General features: G+C 23.9%; 1 protein-coding gene across 1 annotated transcript in view; it reads left to right on the forward strand.

Moving 5' to 3' along the window:
- Positions 1–214: 214 nt before the first annotated feature.
- Positions 215–18548, forward strand: part of LOC134831460 (protein kinase C-binding protein NELL2-like) — a 46473-nt gene continuing 28139 nt past the window's right edge. The window contains exon 1 of the mRNA XM_063845193.1: positions 215–418. Coding sequence (XP_063701263.1) covers positions 322–418 — 97 coding nt within the window. The 5' untranslated portion in view covers positions 215–321. The remainder of the gene's footprint in view (positions 419–18548) is intronic.

An 18548-nucleotide genomic window follows, 5' to 3' on the forward strand; every position in this document is an offset into this window, starting at 1 on the left:
TAAAATACGAAATACGAGTAAGATTACTCGAGAATGAAAAAAATATAAAAAATAAAATTATTGATGAATCAGTGCATATAAAAAAAATGTAGTAAAAAAAAAATAAATATAAAAAGAGATATAAGAATAAATATAAAATAAAATAAAATAAATAAATAAAAGTTAATTGATATAAAAAAAAAATAAATAAAAAATAACAAGAAGAAAAAAAAAATAAAAATAATGTCTTTACTATTTTTCAACCTGTAATGGTGCTGTGTGTAGATAATTTTTTTATAAAGGAGCCCGACCGGCAAGTGCCGAGAATCGTGTAGCTCTGCCATGAAATACTATCATTGGATATACACAAAAACATCATTAGGATGTGCCCAAGTGGTTGTTATATTAACCCTGGCCATCCTAATATTACCGGTGCCTGGTAAGTAATTTATTTTTTTATTTAATTCTATAAAATTAAAAAAAAAATATTTAAAAAATTAAAATAAAAAATTTAAATTTAAATAATAAATTTCATAAAAAATTATTAAAAAAAATAACATCGTTATTCTGAATTTTAATATAATTTTGAATATTAATTTATTAAAAAAATTAATTAAAAAATAATAAAAAAATCGTTTTTTAATTATTGTTTTAATTTAAAATTTAATAAAAAAATAATTTTTAAATAATTAAAATTTAATAAAAAAAATAATTTAAAAAATTATCATCGTCGTTCTGAATTAATTTTTTTCAATAAAAAAAAAACTTAAAAAATTTAAAATTAAAAAAAAAATTCAAAAATAAATCGTCTAAATTAATTTTTAATTTTTTTTTAATAAAAATTTAAAAAAAATTTAAAAAAAATTAATTTTAAAAATTATCATCGTCGTTCTAAATTAATTTTTATTTTTTTTTAATAAAAAAATTAAAAATAAAATTAATTTAAAAAAATTTAATAAAAATAATTCAATTTAATATTTTAATAAAAAATTTTGAATTAATTTTTAATTTTTTTTATTAAAAAAAAAAAATTTAATAAAAAATAATTTAAAAAAAAATTTTTAAAATTTAATTAAAAAATTTTAAAAAAAAAAAAAATAATCGTTGTTTTAAATTAATTTTTAAATGCTTATTTTTAATTAAAAAAATAAATTTTTAATTTTTAATTAATAAAAATTAAAAAATAATTTAATAAATTTTTAAATTAAATTATTTAAATTAATTATTTTTTTTTTATTTTAAATTAATATTTAATAAAAAAAAATAATTTAAAAAATATTTAAATAAAAAAAAAATCGGCATACAAAAAAAATTTTTTTCGTAACATAATATTGAATAATATCGCACACACAAAACATTTATACACACAAAAAATTTTTTATATGTAAGGCAGGCGTATATAACATATATAAATATGTATGTTATAAACTGCACCTTGAAAGCTTGTGACGCGCAGACGTTGGAAAACGAGTTGCAATTTTCTTTCTTTTTTGTTTTGTGTCGTTTTCTTTCACATTTACACACAGCTTGTTTTTGTTGTTTTTTTTTTAGTTTTTCGTACAAATTTTTTTTATCGTTTCTTGGAAATTTTATATACTACTTCATCGTATATACTTTAATCCAGTGTGTTCCTCATGCTTTTCTTTGCGACGGTGTCACGTGTGTAAAAGTTTCGAATTTTATTTTTTTTTCATGCGATGAATGTTCTTGATTGTTGTTACACAATCCGATATTTTTTTTTCTTGATTAAATATTTTTTATGGAAAAATGCAACAAAGTCACCAATATCTAATCCCGCTGACTCGACTTGATTTGCGCTCAAGACAGGTCAGTCAAGACTTAATTAATTAACATAAAACAACGTCAAGCTTGAATAAAAATTCTCAATTATAAACATCACAATATTATGTTGTTTGACTATACACAGCGCGCGAATTAAAACAGATATAACACAAAAATGTGCGTGTGTGTGTTCTACTTAATTACATTTCAATCACTTTGAAGTGCGACTTGAGTCTGAGCGGGAGAAAAAATAAATAATTTTATTAAACTAAACATTTGCGAATTAAACTATTTATTTGTGTTAATTAAATATTTACTTACGCAGGTGTTTTCTCCTACCTTAGCAACGATTTCTTTTATTTTACAAAAAAAAAAAATCGAAAAAATTTGACCTTCAACTTTTAAACATTTTCAAAAAAAAAAAAAAAAATTTGCAAAGCTTATCTATGCGGTCGATTTTTTTTTTATTAATTTTATTATTTTTTTTTTTTAAACATCTTGAATATGCAAAAATTATTGATGTTATCTGATAAAAAATTTATCTTTCAAAAAACTAGAATATAAACAAAAAGTTATGACGAGCAAGAAAAATAAAAAAAAATGGACAACCGTTTTGTCAATTAAAAATTTAATAACTGCAAAACGGTCTGCTTGATTGACATTCGCATCAATTTCTGTGTCTGTGTTAAATTATGGGTGACTTTTTTTTATTGTTTTTTGTTAAATAAAGTCTTAAATGTTTGTGAAGGTTAGTTTTTTCAGTGTGACACATAAAAAGTTGGAAGAATGAATGAACAAAAGATAAGAAAGATCATTGCTCTTTGATTTTTTAGATAATTTTTTACGAGAATTTAAAAGGGAATTGGCGCCAATGATGGATGGCGTGAAGATAAATAAAGTTGTGTAAAAGTAAGTCAAAGGCGCTCCATGGGGGTTAATTTCTTACGATTTAAAAGGAAAGTGGATTTGTCATACTTTCTTTTTATTTATTAATTTATTTTTTAATTTTTTTTAATGCTTGAAAAAAAAAATTAAATAAAATTAAAAATAAAATAAAATAAAAAAAATTAATAAATTTTCAAGCATTTTATTTTTTTTTAAATTTTTCTGATGTAAATTTAATTTTTATTTTTTTATTTTATTTTAATTTTTTTATTTTTTTTTCTTAAATTATCTCTAATGCTTGGTTTAGATTAACTTAAAAAAATAATTTTAGATTATTTATTTTAATTTCAGAAAAAAAAGAAATAAAAAAAATAACAAAAACTATTTAATTTGCAGTTATAATTAATAAATTAAATTAAAATTTATTAAATTTTTTATTTATTTTAAATATTTAAATAAAAAAATCAAAATTAATCAAATGAGATTTATTAAATTTCAATATTATTAAATTTTTTAAAAATTTTAATTTTAATTAAATAAAATAATTCAAAACAAAAATTATTTTGAAATAAAAATTAATAAGTGAACTTAATTTAAAAACAAATTTTTTTTTAACAATTTTTAATTCTTAAGAAAATTATGAAAAATTATTGAAAAAAAAATTAATTAATTAATTGATGTGAATTAAATTTTTTTTTATTTTGTAAAATTATTGAAAAAAGTAAAAAAAATTATAAAATAATTTTAAATAAATAAATAATTTTATTTTATACAATTTATTTTAATTTTTAAATAATTTTACAAATAAAAAAAATAATTTATTAATTTAAATATAAATTTAAAAAAAAATTAAAAGTTCATTGAAAAAAAATTCATAATAAATTCTGTTTAAGATATTGAAAATACGTGAAAAATCTCAAATTTAACGAATTCTCAATATATTCTGTGAAAAGTCACCTAAACAATCATAAATTGAAACACGTGCCTTTAAGTAAACAACATTAATTGCAAATCTACATTTCACTCGTTGAAAGCGAAATTAATGTCTGTCTGCGTTTTTCTTTGTACCAACTAATTTCCTAAAAAAATAAAAACAAAATCTCTAATGCGAACCGCATGCTGCAAGCGAATTTTATTGCTCACCCAAGTCTCGTGTAGATTTTGCAAATAAACTTGCTCGCACTTGTCTTTTAGTACTTTTTAATAGCAAATAATAATAATAATTCGCAATAACACGTCGCTCGGTCCTGCGACGACGACGACAAAGAGACGTGTTGAAAGCCAATTGATTACAAATGTAAAAAAAAAACGAGCAAGGCGTGGAGAGCAGAATAACCGCGGCGCAATCATCATCGGACTCGTTGTCGGTTTATTTCTTTTGCACTCATTTTTCCCACACATTACATCAGATTAATATTTTATCATTTTATTGGCAGCTTTAACTATAAATACCGTGCGCCGATGTTTATTGAAATGTGTAAATAAAAAGACGTATTGTTGCGCCCAGGACGGCAATTAAAAGTAATGGAAATCGATTTTGACCGAAGGATGAACAATTTGAACAACTTTACTAAGTAAACGAAGAGGACTAATAAAATTTTAAGTTTATTGTTATATTTTTGTTCTCCCGTTTTAGTTGTTCGTTATTAATGACGACGACACGTAACTGGCTAATTAGTGTTTGCCATTGGCGATTTGCGTCATTTTTCTACTAAAGTCAGAAAAATTAAATAAATAAATAAAATGCAAATAAATCACAAAGTGAAGTATTGAGTAAGTAACGGTAGAATGTTCTCGGAAGTTGATTGTACTTTAGAGAATTTGTGCTAAATGTTTCAAAAGGTCTGTCAGGTGAAATAATTAATGATTGTTTTCAAAGAGAATTAAATGAGAGAAAATTCTTTTGTTTTTAATTAATTCTTAATTTTCATCTCTTGAATTTAAATTAAATAATATTAATTAATTAACACAAAAATTTTAATTAATTATTTTTTTTTAAATTTTTAATAAAAAATTAATTAATAAATAAATGAAAATGAGCCTTAAATTTTAATAAGTTTAAATTTGCTTGGTTTGGATTAATTGAAATATTTTTTATTACTTACCTGATTTTGGATTTTTTTTTCGATGATTATGTTTAAACTCTTATGGCTCGAAACATTTAAAATTATCTGAAATAAAAAAAAATATTTTTTTTATTTTTAAACCTTAAAAATTTTATAATAATATTTTTAAAAATTTTTCTATATTAAAATCCCTTAAAAAAATTACAAAATCAAATTAATTTTATATTTATTTCTTAAAAAACTTTTTAATTGATATTTAATTTAATTTTTTTTAAATTACATTTTTTATTAATTATTTTTTTTTAAATTTAATTTATATTTAATTTAATAAATTTTATTTTTTATTTATTATTAATTATTTTTTTAATAAAATTTTTTTAATTTTTTTAATTAATTTCAATTTAATATTAATTAATTTATATTTAATTAATTTATTTTTAATTATTTATTTATTTTTTTTTTTTTTTTTTATTTATTTATATTTAATTTAATTTAGTATAATTTTCTAAGTTTTTTTTTTATTTTTCATTAATATTTATTTTGTTTAATTTTTACCTTTAAATTTATTTTTATTTTTTTTTTAATTAAATAATTTTTTTTTTAATTAATTTAATAAAAATTTTACTAATTTCTGCATTTTTTGTTTTATTTTATATGAATTTCATCCAAATTTCATAGTCTTCTATATTAAATTTTATTTTTTTCAAAACTTTTTTAAACACTTCCCTGACAATAAATCAAAATAAAACATTTTTCCTCGTCGACAATTTAAATTTTCGCACAAAAATAAGGGGGTGCCAAACAAACAGTGACGATTGATTCTTTCAAATATAAAATAAATTCTTCGCACAATTTACAAATAAATGAATTTGTTTATGAGGCTTCTTAATTGCTCTTTTTGCATAATACATTTAAATATTTAAATTTATCTTCGTTGAAAACATTTGTCACAAAACTTTTTTCAAATAATACGAGAAAAAAAAATCCTCACAATCAATATGTACAAACAACAAACTTTTTCTCCGATGAAGGAAGTAATTAGAGCAGAAACGAGAGATAAACGCACAAAAAGACATAAATTATACCCGGAACGTTTTGCTACGTTGAAATGATGATAATGAAATGGAATGAACCATCTTTCTGCCATCACGTCGAATCACACGAAAAATAACCGAGAGAGACTTATGAGAAAATTTAATTTTAAAAACTTTTTTTGTGTGATTTTTTTTAAAGAATTTCAAGAAAGAGAAGGAAAAAAAGATAACGTGCTCCGTTTTATTTTTTTTATCTTAAACATTCTGTGTTAAATGATTAATGGACGCCTTCTTTATATATCAAATTACATTTTATTGAATATCATTGGTTATAATTGATTTGTTACAGTACCACACACGAGACTGTTTCTTACAATTTTAAGTCATTTACATTGTAAATTTTTTGCAGTGGGTGTGAAAATTTTTGCATATAAATATTGCATGTCCAACACGCATTACCGAGATGAGGAGAAGCAAAAAAAAATATTTATGAGAAAAATCAAGTTTAAACTTTGTTTTTGTCATATTATTAATTAAAGTTTTATTTTTTTTATCGCATTTTAACAAAAAAAAAACTTAATAAATCTCGTAATATGCGGAAATTAATGTCTATAGAAATTTTTTGAAATTTGCATTGGGGCGAAATATTTAAAACAGAATTAAAGGAAATTTTAAAATGTGTTTTGGGATTAAAATTAACAATTTGAATTGGGACAATATTGAAAAATGTGAATTGAAAGGAAAATTTCAAATATTTATCAGGTAGACATTTTACAATGTGCATTGGGTCAATATTTAAAAATTTGCTCAAGGGCGAAAATGAATGAAAAAAAATGAAAATAAATAGTTTTAACTGAGTTAAAAAAATATAAAATGTGCTTCGGGATAAAAGCTTAAAATATTCTTTGGAATAAAAATTTGAAATGTGCATTGGGGCAAAATATTTAAAGAAGTATTGAAGAAAATTCAAAATGTGATTTGGGATGATTTTTAGAAATTTGAGTAAAGAATTGAGCAAAAAATATGAAATGTTAGGGAAATTTAGAATATTCATTAGGTAAACATTTTACAATGTGCATTGGGCCAATATTTGAAAATGTGCTAAAGGACATAAAATATAATGTGAAAGATGATTTAAATGAAGAATTTTAACAGGGTTGAAAAGTAAAATGTTCTTTGGGACAAAAATTAAAAATATTATTTGGGCTGAAATTTTTAAAATGTGCATTGGGTTAAAATTGTCACGTGGTTTAAAATGCGTTTTTATCACAAGTCGAAAAATTTTCCATATATTTTTTTTACCTCTTTATTTTTCTACATTATATTATATTATATAACGCTCGATGAATGGATAAATAATTAATTTTTGCAATTATGCATAGAAAAAAAAACGTATTCAGCAGATCAGCAGGTAATCTGCCAAAATAGCAAGTGCATTTCAATTGAACAAATTAAACGAATATACAGCAAAAAATCCAGTTTGAGAAAAAAATATTATTGAAATGTCTTCATTGGCGCCTGTGCCGCTCGGCGACTTAGTTATTAAAGCTAACTAACTAACTTGTGACTTGTTTGTGTGCGATTCAAGTTGTTTCGTATGCAAAATATTCATAAATTTAATCTTAACTGCACATTAATTAGTTTTAATTCCTTAATATGAGTATCGCGTAGAGTAGCAGGAAAAATTGCAGCATTCTTTAAATTATGGCACAAGTAAAAGAGATTCGCCTGTCTAATTTAATTGTTTTTGCATTATTAAATGAATAGGTTTATTATTATCATTATTTATAAAATAAAGATTTTTTTTCAAAAAATTATTCTTCGTGTGTTAGCGCGACTTTAAAGTAAAATTAATTGAAAAATGTACTTACATGGTAGGAAAAAAAATCCAGATGAAAGAAGCAGAAGACACCGTTCAACGACGATAATAATAATAATTTTATACAGTTTTTATTATATTTACTCACATTAGTTCAAGCGTCGCTTTTAAGTAGATTCCCCGCCTGGATTTAAATTGATTTGTCTGCAAAAATTATTATCTTCATCCATATAAATTTATATTAAAATTGGCACCTCGCGAATATTATTATAATTTTTTTTTGCAAAAATTTCTCTCTCTCTAAGCGACCTCGATACTAATTTTCATTTTTTTTTATTAATTTAATAGTTTAATAAAAAAAATTTGCAAAATCACGAAAAAATTGACTGAAATTCGAATCGGTTTAATAATCGCTAAATTAATGATATTGCAAATTGTCACACATAATATATTTAATAGCTGACTGAGCATTCATTTGATATTATTAGATTTCTTTAAAAAATTTGCTTCTTTTGATTTTTTTTTTTGACTATCAAATTAATGACTTTAATCCTTCTGTAAATGTCAAAAAATTTCGGCGTCTGCTAAATTAATAATAATAATAATCGCTCGCGGAGATTATAATTGAATTAAACGAGGAATTAGGTGAGATAAAATGAATGGGAATTAGCTAATTTTACGCTTGGCAGTGGGTCCGTTTTATTTTATTTTATTTGGTTTGCGAAAATTTACAAAAAAATATTTAGTGAGAGTTAGTTCCGCACACGCAAAATCGTAGATGAAAGGCAAGATGTTTAATGTCGATTCACTCCAAACTTGTTTTTTTTTTATTTAGCAATTAATTAATTTGCACCTGATTTGTTTGAGTGTTTGTGTGGTTTTGTGAGAAAAATGAACAAAATTTAATAAAATATTCAATTAAATTCAAAATATTAATTTTAAAATAATTTTCGAACATATTTGGAATTATTTGAATTCATAAAAAAATTAAAGTTAAAGAAATTTCTTAAAAAAATTATTTTTTATTAATTAATTTTTTAAAATTTATTATTACCATCATTTTTATCAATTTATAGAAATAAAATAATTGATTAAATAAAAGAATTAATTAAACAAAATATTTAAATAAAAAAATTTTTAAATGAGAATATTTTAAAAAATGTTTAAAAATAAATTTTTATTTAAATCCTATTTAAAAATTTTAATCAAACTATTTAAAAAAAAATTAAAAATGCAATTAATTTATTAATAATATTTAAAAAAAAAATTAAATTAAAATTAAAAAATTTTTATTAAAAAAATTAAAAATTTAAAAAAAATGAATAGTAATTAAATTTTTTTTTAAAATTAAAAAATTTAAGCAAAAATTGATTTTTTAAAAAATTAAGAAATTTTTTTTTTTTAAATTTAAAAAAAAAAATAATGTTTTTATTTGAAAAATCTTTGATTTAATTTTTTTTAATTAATTTTTAATATTAAATATTAAAATTATTTTTTTGTTAATTTTTGATATTAAATATTTTATTAAATAATAATTTTAAAAAATTTAATAAAAAATAAAATTTTTAATTCAAAGATTTTTCCAAAAAAAAAAAAAAAAAAAAAAATTTCAAAATAAATTTTAATTTAAATTTTATTAAATTTTTAAGCAAATTTATTTTAAAATAAAATAAAAAAAATTTAAAACTATGCAAAAATTAATTATATTAAAAAAAAATATGAAAAAAAATTTTTTGTGCAAATTTTTCATAAAACAAAAAAAAATCGAACAACAATGTTCAACTTTAACACAAAAATCCATTAAAATTTTTAAAATGTTTAAATGACCCAGCATCTCGTGCGTTATTGGTTACTGCTACAGCAGCATGTTACGTCCTCCTGCTCCGCTTAATTTAATGCAAAATTTGTTGTTCAAATATTTTAATGATGTAAATCCGATCAAACATGTTAATTTTGAGCACACAAGGATTTTCTGTGTTGCTGCTGCTGTTGTTTCGCTGCACATATGACCGTATAAATTAATACAAATGAATTTATTTAGTAAACATATTTAACATAACAACATGATTATTATTTGGTTTATACTACATTTTTTTTCGTTGTTTGTGTTAAAAAAAAATATTATTACTGATTGCTCGACTCGTTATGCTTGTTTGTTGTGTTTTGTAAATATATGCTAATTTTAATTACTTTTTAAGTTAGAGTCGCAATTATTGATTATTTGCCTACTTCGTTAGCTTTAGCTGTTGTTCAAAGTCACATGCAATTTAGGAACTTGTCTTTTCGCATTAATTTATCACCATTTTTTTCTGTAATTGATTGATCAATGCTTTTCGTCGTCGTCGTCGTCGTCTGTGATTCGTCGACATTTATTTACCGGCGTGTTTATTTGCCGGCGCCAATTCAAAATCAAACGACTAGAATAATAAAATTTTTATTTTATTTTTTTTTTTTTGTGAATAATAATCGCGCAGGAATTTAATCCGTTGCACTGAATTAATTTAAGCAAAGAATTTATTGACGTCTTGTTGATTTTTATTGTGGTAGGTAGCTAGCTAGCTGCTCCAAGTTACAAGTTATTAATCATAAAAAAGTCACGCGTCGTCAGGAGTTATTAATTTTTTAACAAGGAACGAACGGAGATCAAAGGAACAGATTGGCTTGAGTGAGTTGAGGTAGTCACTGTAATAAATCTATCATTAGTAGATAGTTTATTTTATTGCATTATAAATACTGATTTTGCATAATTGTCTGTTTCAATTAGGGGTTCTAAAGTTAGAAGTTGAAGCTAATTGAAGTTCGAGTTAAAAGTCAATTTTATAAAAATTTCCATTTTTTTCAATTTTTTTCCAATTTTTTTTAAATTTTTTTCGAATATATTTTTCAAATTTTTTATTTATAATTTTTCTTCATTTCAAAAATTAATATTTTAATAAAAAAAAACATTTTTTTTTCATTGTTTTTAATTTTTTAATAATTAGGATCGAATTGCTACTTACCATAAGGCAAAATTGAAAAATTTGAAAAATTAAAGTATATTTTTAACCATAATTTATTTTCAATTTCAAAGGCCAAAAGATGCTTCTTTGTAGTTAAAGCTACATATTAGAAAAATTCTCATTAATTAAGAATTTCTTCTTAAATACTTAAATTTTTACCTTACGGTAAGTAGCAACTCGATCCTAAAAATTAAAAAAAAGATCATTTAAAATTTTTTTTTTAAATTTTAGGGTCGAGTCGCTATTTACCGTGAGGTTAAATAAAATTTTTTTTTTTCGTGATTCATGAGAATTTATTCTAATATGTGACTTTAACTCTAAAGAAGCTACTCTTACTTAAGTGAAATTGCTTGATTTGAATTAATTGGAATAATTTGAGTTTAAAGAAAATTTTTCGAAGATTCGAAATTTTTTATCATTAGGGTCAACCTTTTTAAAAAAATTTAAACTCGAGCCTTTGAAATCTTTTATAAATTTTAAAAAAGATTTTAAAAGCTGGAGTTTGAAGTCTTTTTCAATAGATTCATGTCGAAAAAAAATTTCTTCAACATGAATCTATGAAAGGTTTCAAATTCGACCCTAATGATAAAAAAAATCTCGAGCTTCGAATCTTCCGCAAACTTGAAATCTCGACCTCTATTTAAATGTATCTCAGAGAGACAATTAATGATAAAATAATGAAATACTTATCGAACGCAGAGGTAATTAAATGCAGCTGGGATTATCGTGTGCATTTGTGTTGTGGTACGAAAATTCTCCGGAAATACACAATAAATCCGCTTTAAATTCGGGCAGGATGTATAAATTCACTTGTCGTAGCGACAATGTTGTTCTGCGTGCATGAACAAAACAATTTTAAGGCTTTACTGTAGCAACTAGATTGTGCGACCTAGTTATTTGTTCGAGATCGATATTTTGCGGTGTTGTGTCGCACAAGTGTTCGCAGAGCAATGATGATGATAAATTGCGAGTACTTTTGCAGCAGCAGCACAAAACACAAAATTTTCAAAGCAAATCACGCTTTTGTGTAATCGATCACCGATGTCGTTCTACAAAAAAAAAATAATAGACGATTAAAACGAATCAAGTACATAAATTTCACACGCATAAAATAACCATAAATATATCGAAAACTGCATCCTTTTACGCGAGAACTCGATCGGACTAGACACGAGTGGAATAAATTTATTTAAATTTTCTTGCAAAGGAATGTCTTTGGCATGTCTCGCAAAATGCTAAATGATATAGTGCTAAAATGAGATATTAATGCAATTTATCATCCAGCGTCATGCGAAAAGAGATGCAGAGTCAATTGACCAGCTCCAACGTATGTTGATAATAATTAATTTTCTCGCATGATGCGATCATCTTCTCCATGCGTGTAATTTATTGTGGGCATCTTTTGAATAATGTCACAGCTTATGTGCGCTTATTTATCAATATTTATTTATTTTTTCTGAATTGATTGTTTATTTATCGTGTGCCGAGTTGAGTTAAAAATAATGATCTTGTTGAAAAGAAACCAATTTTCGACGAAAAAGTGATTTATTTTTGAATGGTTTTTATTAAAATTTTAATTTTGTCTTTATTTCAAAAAATTTTAAATTAAAATTGATAAAAATTTTTAGATTTTCGAAAAATATTTTTTACTTCGAAATTTCGAAAATTTTTTTTTATTTATTTAATTTTCTCAAGTTCCAAAAAATTTTCCAAAATTAAATGTTAATATAAAAAAATAAATTCGAAAATATTTTCATTAATTTTTCGCAAAAAAAAAATTAAGAATATTAAAAAAAAAATTTATTTCGAATTCGAAAATTTTTACAAAAAAAAAATAATTTCGAATTTTTTTAAATATTTAATTTGAGAAAAAATTGAAATAAAAAAAAAATTAAATATTAAATTTAATTTTGAATGTAAAATAAATTTAATTTCGTGAATAATAATTTTTTAATTTTTTTAATAAAAATTAAATTAATTTTAAATAATAATTTTAAATTTAAATAATTTTAAAATTATTCTAATTAAAATTAAAATTAAAATTAAATTTATTTTTTTTAAAAAAAATAAATTATTACGAAAATTCTTACAAAATAATTTTTTGAAAATTTTGTATTACGAAAAAAACCAAAAATAATTTTTTTCTATTCAAAATTTAATTTAAAAAAGGTCACAACCGCAATTACCCAAGTAAATGACCAATTTCGGTTGAGTTATGACTTGTTTTGTCATTTTCTAAATTGAAAGCCATCTATATTGACGTAATAATAGTAATCGGCACGATCGATCAACTAAAACATTCAATAATGTACAAGAAACATTCTTTCAATATTTTAACAGCTTTTTAACTCAAAGAGCCAAACAAACGAAGTATTTATAACAAAGAGGCGCTTAATTAAGTAAACTCTCCTTTTCTACATTTTTTTTCTTTTTTACAAACAAAACTCTAATGAAATATTTATCTTGCCATTCATCGCATCGCACTTTCTGCACAAACACACATTTTGCAAACACACATTTTTTTATGTCTTTTTGCTAAATAGAAACCCGTACACACCTGTACAAAGTTCAGCGTTTCCTTCAACGAGACCTCGTTTTCTCGCGGAGATATAATTTCTTGTCTTTTTTATTTTATTGTCCCGTGTTATCGATTTAATTATTTCCCATCAATTCAATATTTTTGTGTGTGTTATGTCATGTTTCTCACATTAAAAAATGTGTTTATAAAAAAAAGAGTGCCAATAAAAGTTTTTTTTCTCGTATTTAAACCAGAAATTGGATGAACGGCATATTTGTTTTATCTTTGCCATGCCATGATGAGATGTTGATGAGCGACATAAAATTTGTTAATTTGTTTTAGTGATCGTCATTTGTGTGCCTAAAATGACAACTAAGCCAATCAAATACACGACACTTAAAATTGAGTCACTTTTGCGCTGCTAATGTGATAGATAATAAACTTCTTGAATAAATTTGAGCCGTATTAAGCAATTTTTATGAGCTTCTTCACCGTTCAATGAGAAATTGCTTTTTATGGAAAATCCGCTGGATTAAAAAAAAAGTTTCTTTCAGCAGACAATTTTTCCTTGTTCCGTCGACGACGACGAAAAAAAATTGCAGCTTTTGTACAAAAATTTCTGCGTTTGACTCAAAGTCAGACCATATAATGCAAAATTTATTATAATAGAATTTAATCATTTTCATAAGAAAAGTTTTTGGACCTCTGCCAAAGGCTAGTTTTAGTTTTCTGTGCCTCTTTTGTTCCGTGTCGTAAACTCGTGCCGACATATAAAATATTGTATGTATTTTTAAAGAGACGTTTATTAAAATATCGTCGTCGGTCGAAAATAGGGGAGGTTTTTTCCGTACTTTTTTTTTCTTTTCCGCAAATATAGAAGAAAAAAATCATAAATGCTTCCTATGCGAACGACGGAGAATCTCGAGCCAACAGAACACCGTCTGTCTATATCTGATATTTTTTTTTCTTCTGCCATTTCACTGCAGAAACTTCGATCCATACAAAATGTTTTATTATAAATATGTAGAAATGTATAATAATTTAATTGCTTTGCTGTCGTTCTATGCTATTGGAAATGAGTGCAAAACACTTAGTCATATGGTGCAAAAAAAAACTAAAGGAACAATTTTTCTGCAACGCTATTATAGAGTACAAGGGCAGCAGAAAATTTTCACTTTCATATCATCATCGTTTAATCTCGTTTTTTCCTATTTTTTATGCCGAAGAAGAATATGTCGAGTCAAATGTGTGGATATTTCAAGAGCACACTTCTTGAACACGTACGGATTGTGAAAAGTTTGTGTTTCGCAGCCTTAACGATTTAAAATTTGATTTTGATTAAAATGGATTCAAAAATTTAAAGATTTGTCATTTTTCGAAAATATTTGTTCAAATTGATAAATTTGAAGTTCGTAAAAAAATACGTAAAAAATGCGTAAAAAAATACGTAAAAAATACGTAAAAAATACGTAATTTTTTTTATGTCCCTTTGATGATTCTTAAGCTTGAAAATTCATCTAAAATAAAAAAAATTTTTTTTTTTTCAAAAATAAAATGAGAAATCAACTTTGAATAAAATTAAATTAGATATTTGTCGTTTTTTACGTTAGAGGAAAGATAAGTCTGAAATATTGATTCCTAACAATTTTTTTCTTGTAACTTCAATATTTGTGTTTACACAAAAAAAATGTTCGTAAATCTCATCCTTTGATCTGAAGTCATATTAAGAGCTTTTGCCGAACTAAAAATGGGTAGAACAGATAACATATATGTGGGATATTGATGTTTTTCCTCTGTTTGTTTAGATTGTTTCATATTAGCTTGATTTCCACATTGTTCATAATATAATTCAATTTTTGTAAAGCTGAAGAACCTATTGATGAGCAGTTTTTAGTGAAAAGTACTCCGCTTCGAATAAAGACAAAGCTATAATTTGTTGTCGTTGTATTTTCCATTCTATTGGTCTTCCTGATATATTGGAATTGTATTCAGTCTCATGATCTGTAAAATTAAATAAAAAAAAATAAATATTAGTTATATAAAATTTAAGATGAATTTAAATTGAAACTATTAAAGTATCTAAAAATTGTTAAATATGTGAGTTTTTTTCTAAATTTAAATTTTTTTATCTATCAAAATTTTTTACGTTGCGAAACATGAAATTTTTACACTTTAATTTTTTGCTATGATTTTTACGCGTAATTACACTTTAATACTATTTCAACTGATTTTCATGAGAGATGAAGAAGATCTCAAAAAAAAAGACAAACTTTAATTTCGGTTAAACGAAACTTTTTCCTTTGCTCAGATGTAACAGATGTACGAGTGCTGATTAATTTTTTTTGCGAGACAAAAATAAAGTTGACATTTTATGAGTCACGTGTTCCAATTGACGCAGTTTGGCATCTCAAACCTTGAGCACAGATAATCCCTCCTTCGGTGTTGACCAATCACTTGTCTTCTCGAGTAATTCTAATTTATTTACTCTTAAAATTAAATTTATTGACTAAACTAAACACATTGTGCCTGACACGCCATCCTCATGAATAATGCATGCCAAAAAGTGCATTTCTGTGCAATATTGACTCGCAATAATTTTTCGTCGTACACAAAGGAACCTGATTTAGTATCGAGCTGCCGCAGCAAAATGAATAAAAGATGCCTCCGTAATTAATCACAAGCAACAACAACAAGCAGCCAAATGAAAATGTTTTTGTCATCACCTCATCACGCGTAATTCAATTCAATTTGAAAAGGGGCGATCCTGTCCAATTATTCTGTCCTTTTTATCAAGATAATAACGTGAACATTAATAATAAACTAACTAACTAAATGTAAATACAAACATTGCGCAGATCAAAGTGTCATAAAGAGGCGAGTTTGCTTGCCTTGTTAGCGGAATATAAATGATGCCTTGTGGCAAAAATGTCAGCAAAGCCATCACTCGAGAGATGTCTTAATTATTTATTTCGCTTTTTTTCACATTATTTTATTTCATTTTGGTTTCTGCTATTAACATTCCTCCTCTTTTCGTGCGTTTGTTCTGGAAAGGTGCGGATAAAAATCTTGCACGAAGACAAAATGATAAATTGTCATAATTTTGTGTTTCATTTTTATTAAAATGTTGCCACGGAGGAAAAATGTATTACAAACGAAAAAAAAAATGAAATAAATAAAAATGATTGGTAAAAAAAACATGTAAATTTATGTAAGTTGTCAACGCTGTGGCAAAGTCGAAACAAACGACAAGAAACTGGAATTCTTGTTTGACATCATAATTAGTTACGAATTTTATTGTTAATATGAGGTGTCATAACGTCGATAAAATGTTTGATTTACTGTTTTAACCTTTTTGACTGATATTTATTAGTTTTAGTAAATTTTGAGAACTTTTAAATATAGAAAAAAAAATGTTGATATAAAAAATAATATTTAAAAAAAATTAATAATTTTTAAAAATTCAAGAAAAAAATTTAAAAGAAAAATTTTATAAGTTTTATTTTTGAATTTTTAAGAATTATTAATTTTTTTTTTTTTAATATAATTTTTTATTTTTTTTAATATTAAAAACTCATTAAAAATTAAAAATTTTACATTTAAAAAAAAAATTAAAAAATTTTCTCATTTAAAAAAAACATAAAAATTTAAAAAAAATAAAATTCTTGAAATTTTAACAAATTTAAAAAAAATATTTTTTGTACTTACAGTTTTATCAATTCTTGGCGCCATATTATATGCTTGAAATCCTCTTTAATGAATTGAAAAATTGACCTATATCCATAAAATCCAAAGTTCAACTTTAAGGAAACTAAATGATCCATTTTGTGGTTTTTTAATTCTTAAAACTTTTTTCACTTTTTACGAACTTTCAAAGAAATTTTTTATCTTCTTTTTTATGAAAGAAAGAAAAAAATGTGAATTCATTATCGCTCGTAATACGCATGTAACCTCAAAATTAACACTTTTTCACAATTTGTTAACGTTTGTTTGTAAAAAATATTTACGATGAAATACTGAAATTGATTCACCCCCAAAGTCACACAAAACAACAACAAAGTAAAAAGGGGAGAAAATTGAATGAAATTTGTTATTTGTGAATATAAACCGCATCAAGCGTATCATGCGGATTAAATAAGCATTTAATATCTTTTTGTGTATATTAAATTAAATTAAGGATTACTTGCTTACTCTCTTGTTTGCCTTTCTATCCAGGAGCTGTGTTTTACTTCGATTAAACATTATTATTATTATTTTGCGAGTAAATCGATAAATGTAAAGCAAAATCAAACTGACTTACTTTGCTTATCTCTCGTATTATGATGCTTTTTATTGTTATATTTGCCAAATAAATCCCCCTTGTTCAAGCTGCTGCTGCAAGGATGAAAATTCCGAGAGTCGTTGTCGAACCAAAATATTGATTGGTTCGTATTACGTAACAGCAGTAGTAGTAGTAGACAAAAAGCCATAAAATATGATACAAAGCCTCAATAAAAGTGTCAACCAATATTTGAATAAATTGAATTTGATCGTCTCAGACGGATATTCCGTTTAATCCTGTTACATGTCAAGCGGTACGTCGACAAATGACACAAATACTAATCATAATAATACGATTCGATAGATTTTATTGTATTTTTATGTATCTTCGAATTCAGCAGAATTCTGCGTTGAGAGAAAAAGGAAGATTATTCAAGAAAATAAAAATTATAGAGAGGGGTGTCACGCATCTATAGAGTTGCTCGCTCTTCTTCTTATGAATTTACAACAAATGGCAAATTTCGCGGGGTCTTTCCTTGCCACACATTCTTTTGTGTCATACATTCAGTGTCGGGTTCAAAGACTTTATGTCTAAAGGTTCTTAGGGCCTCATATGCTTGGTTTGAATTAATTGGAATAGATTTTAAATTTTTCTGAGTTCTCAGTTTTTACTTTTAACAATTTCTGAGCTCTCAGTTTTTACTTTGAACAATTTCTGAATTCTCAGTTTTTACTTTGAACAATTTATGAGCTCTCAGTTTTTACTTTGAACAATTTCTGAGATCTCAGTTTTTACTTTGAACAATTTCTAAGTTCTCAGTTTTTACTTTTAAGAATTTCTAAGTTCTCAGTTTTTACTTTTAACAATTTCTGAGCTCTCAGTTTTTACTTTTAACAATTTCTGAGCTCTCAGTTTTTACTTTTTAACAATTTCTGAACTCTCAGTTTTTACTTTTAAATCTCTTTTCAGATTCTCAGTTTTTACTTTTGATTTCAACTCTAAGTTTTGGTTTGGATTAACTGAAAAATATTAATTTCATATTTTAAATCCTTTTAAGGATCCTCGATTATCCGTCACTGCATCTATTTATGATAAACTCGTTTTTAATACACTTTGATTCCTTTTTATTTGTACACGTTTTCTATATGCGCATACGTAGAAGTATCTAATCCATTATATTTAAATTAAATTTTTATAAAATATGGGTC

Source organism: Culicoides brevitarsis, chromosome 1, assembly GCF_036172545.1.
Source record: "Culicoides brevitarsis isolate CSIRO-B50_1 chromosome 1, AGI_CSIRO_Cbre_v1, whole genome shotgun sequence".
NCBI lineage: Eukaryota > Metazoa > Arthropoda > Insecta > Diptera > Ceratopogonidae > Culicoides > Culicoides brevitarsis.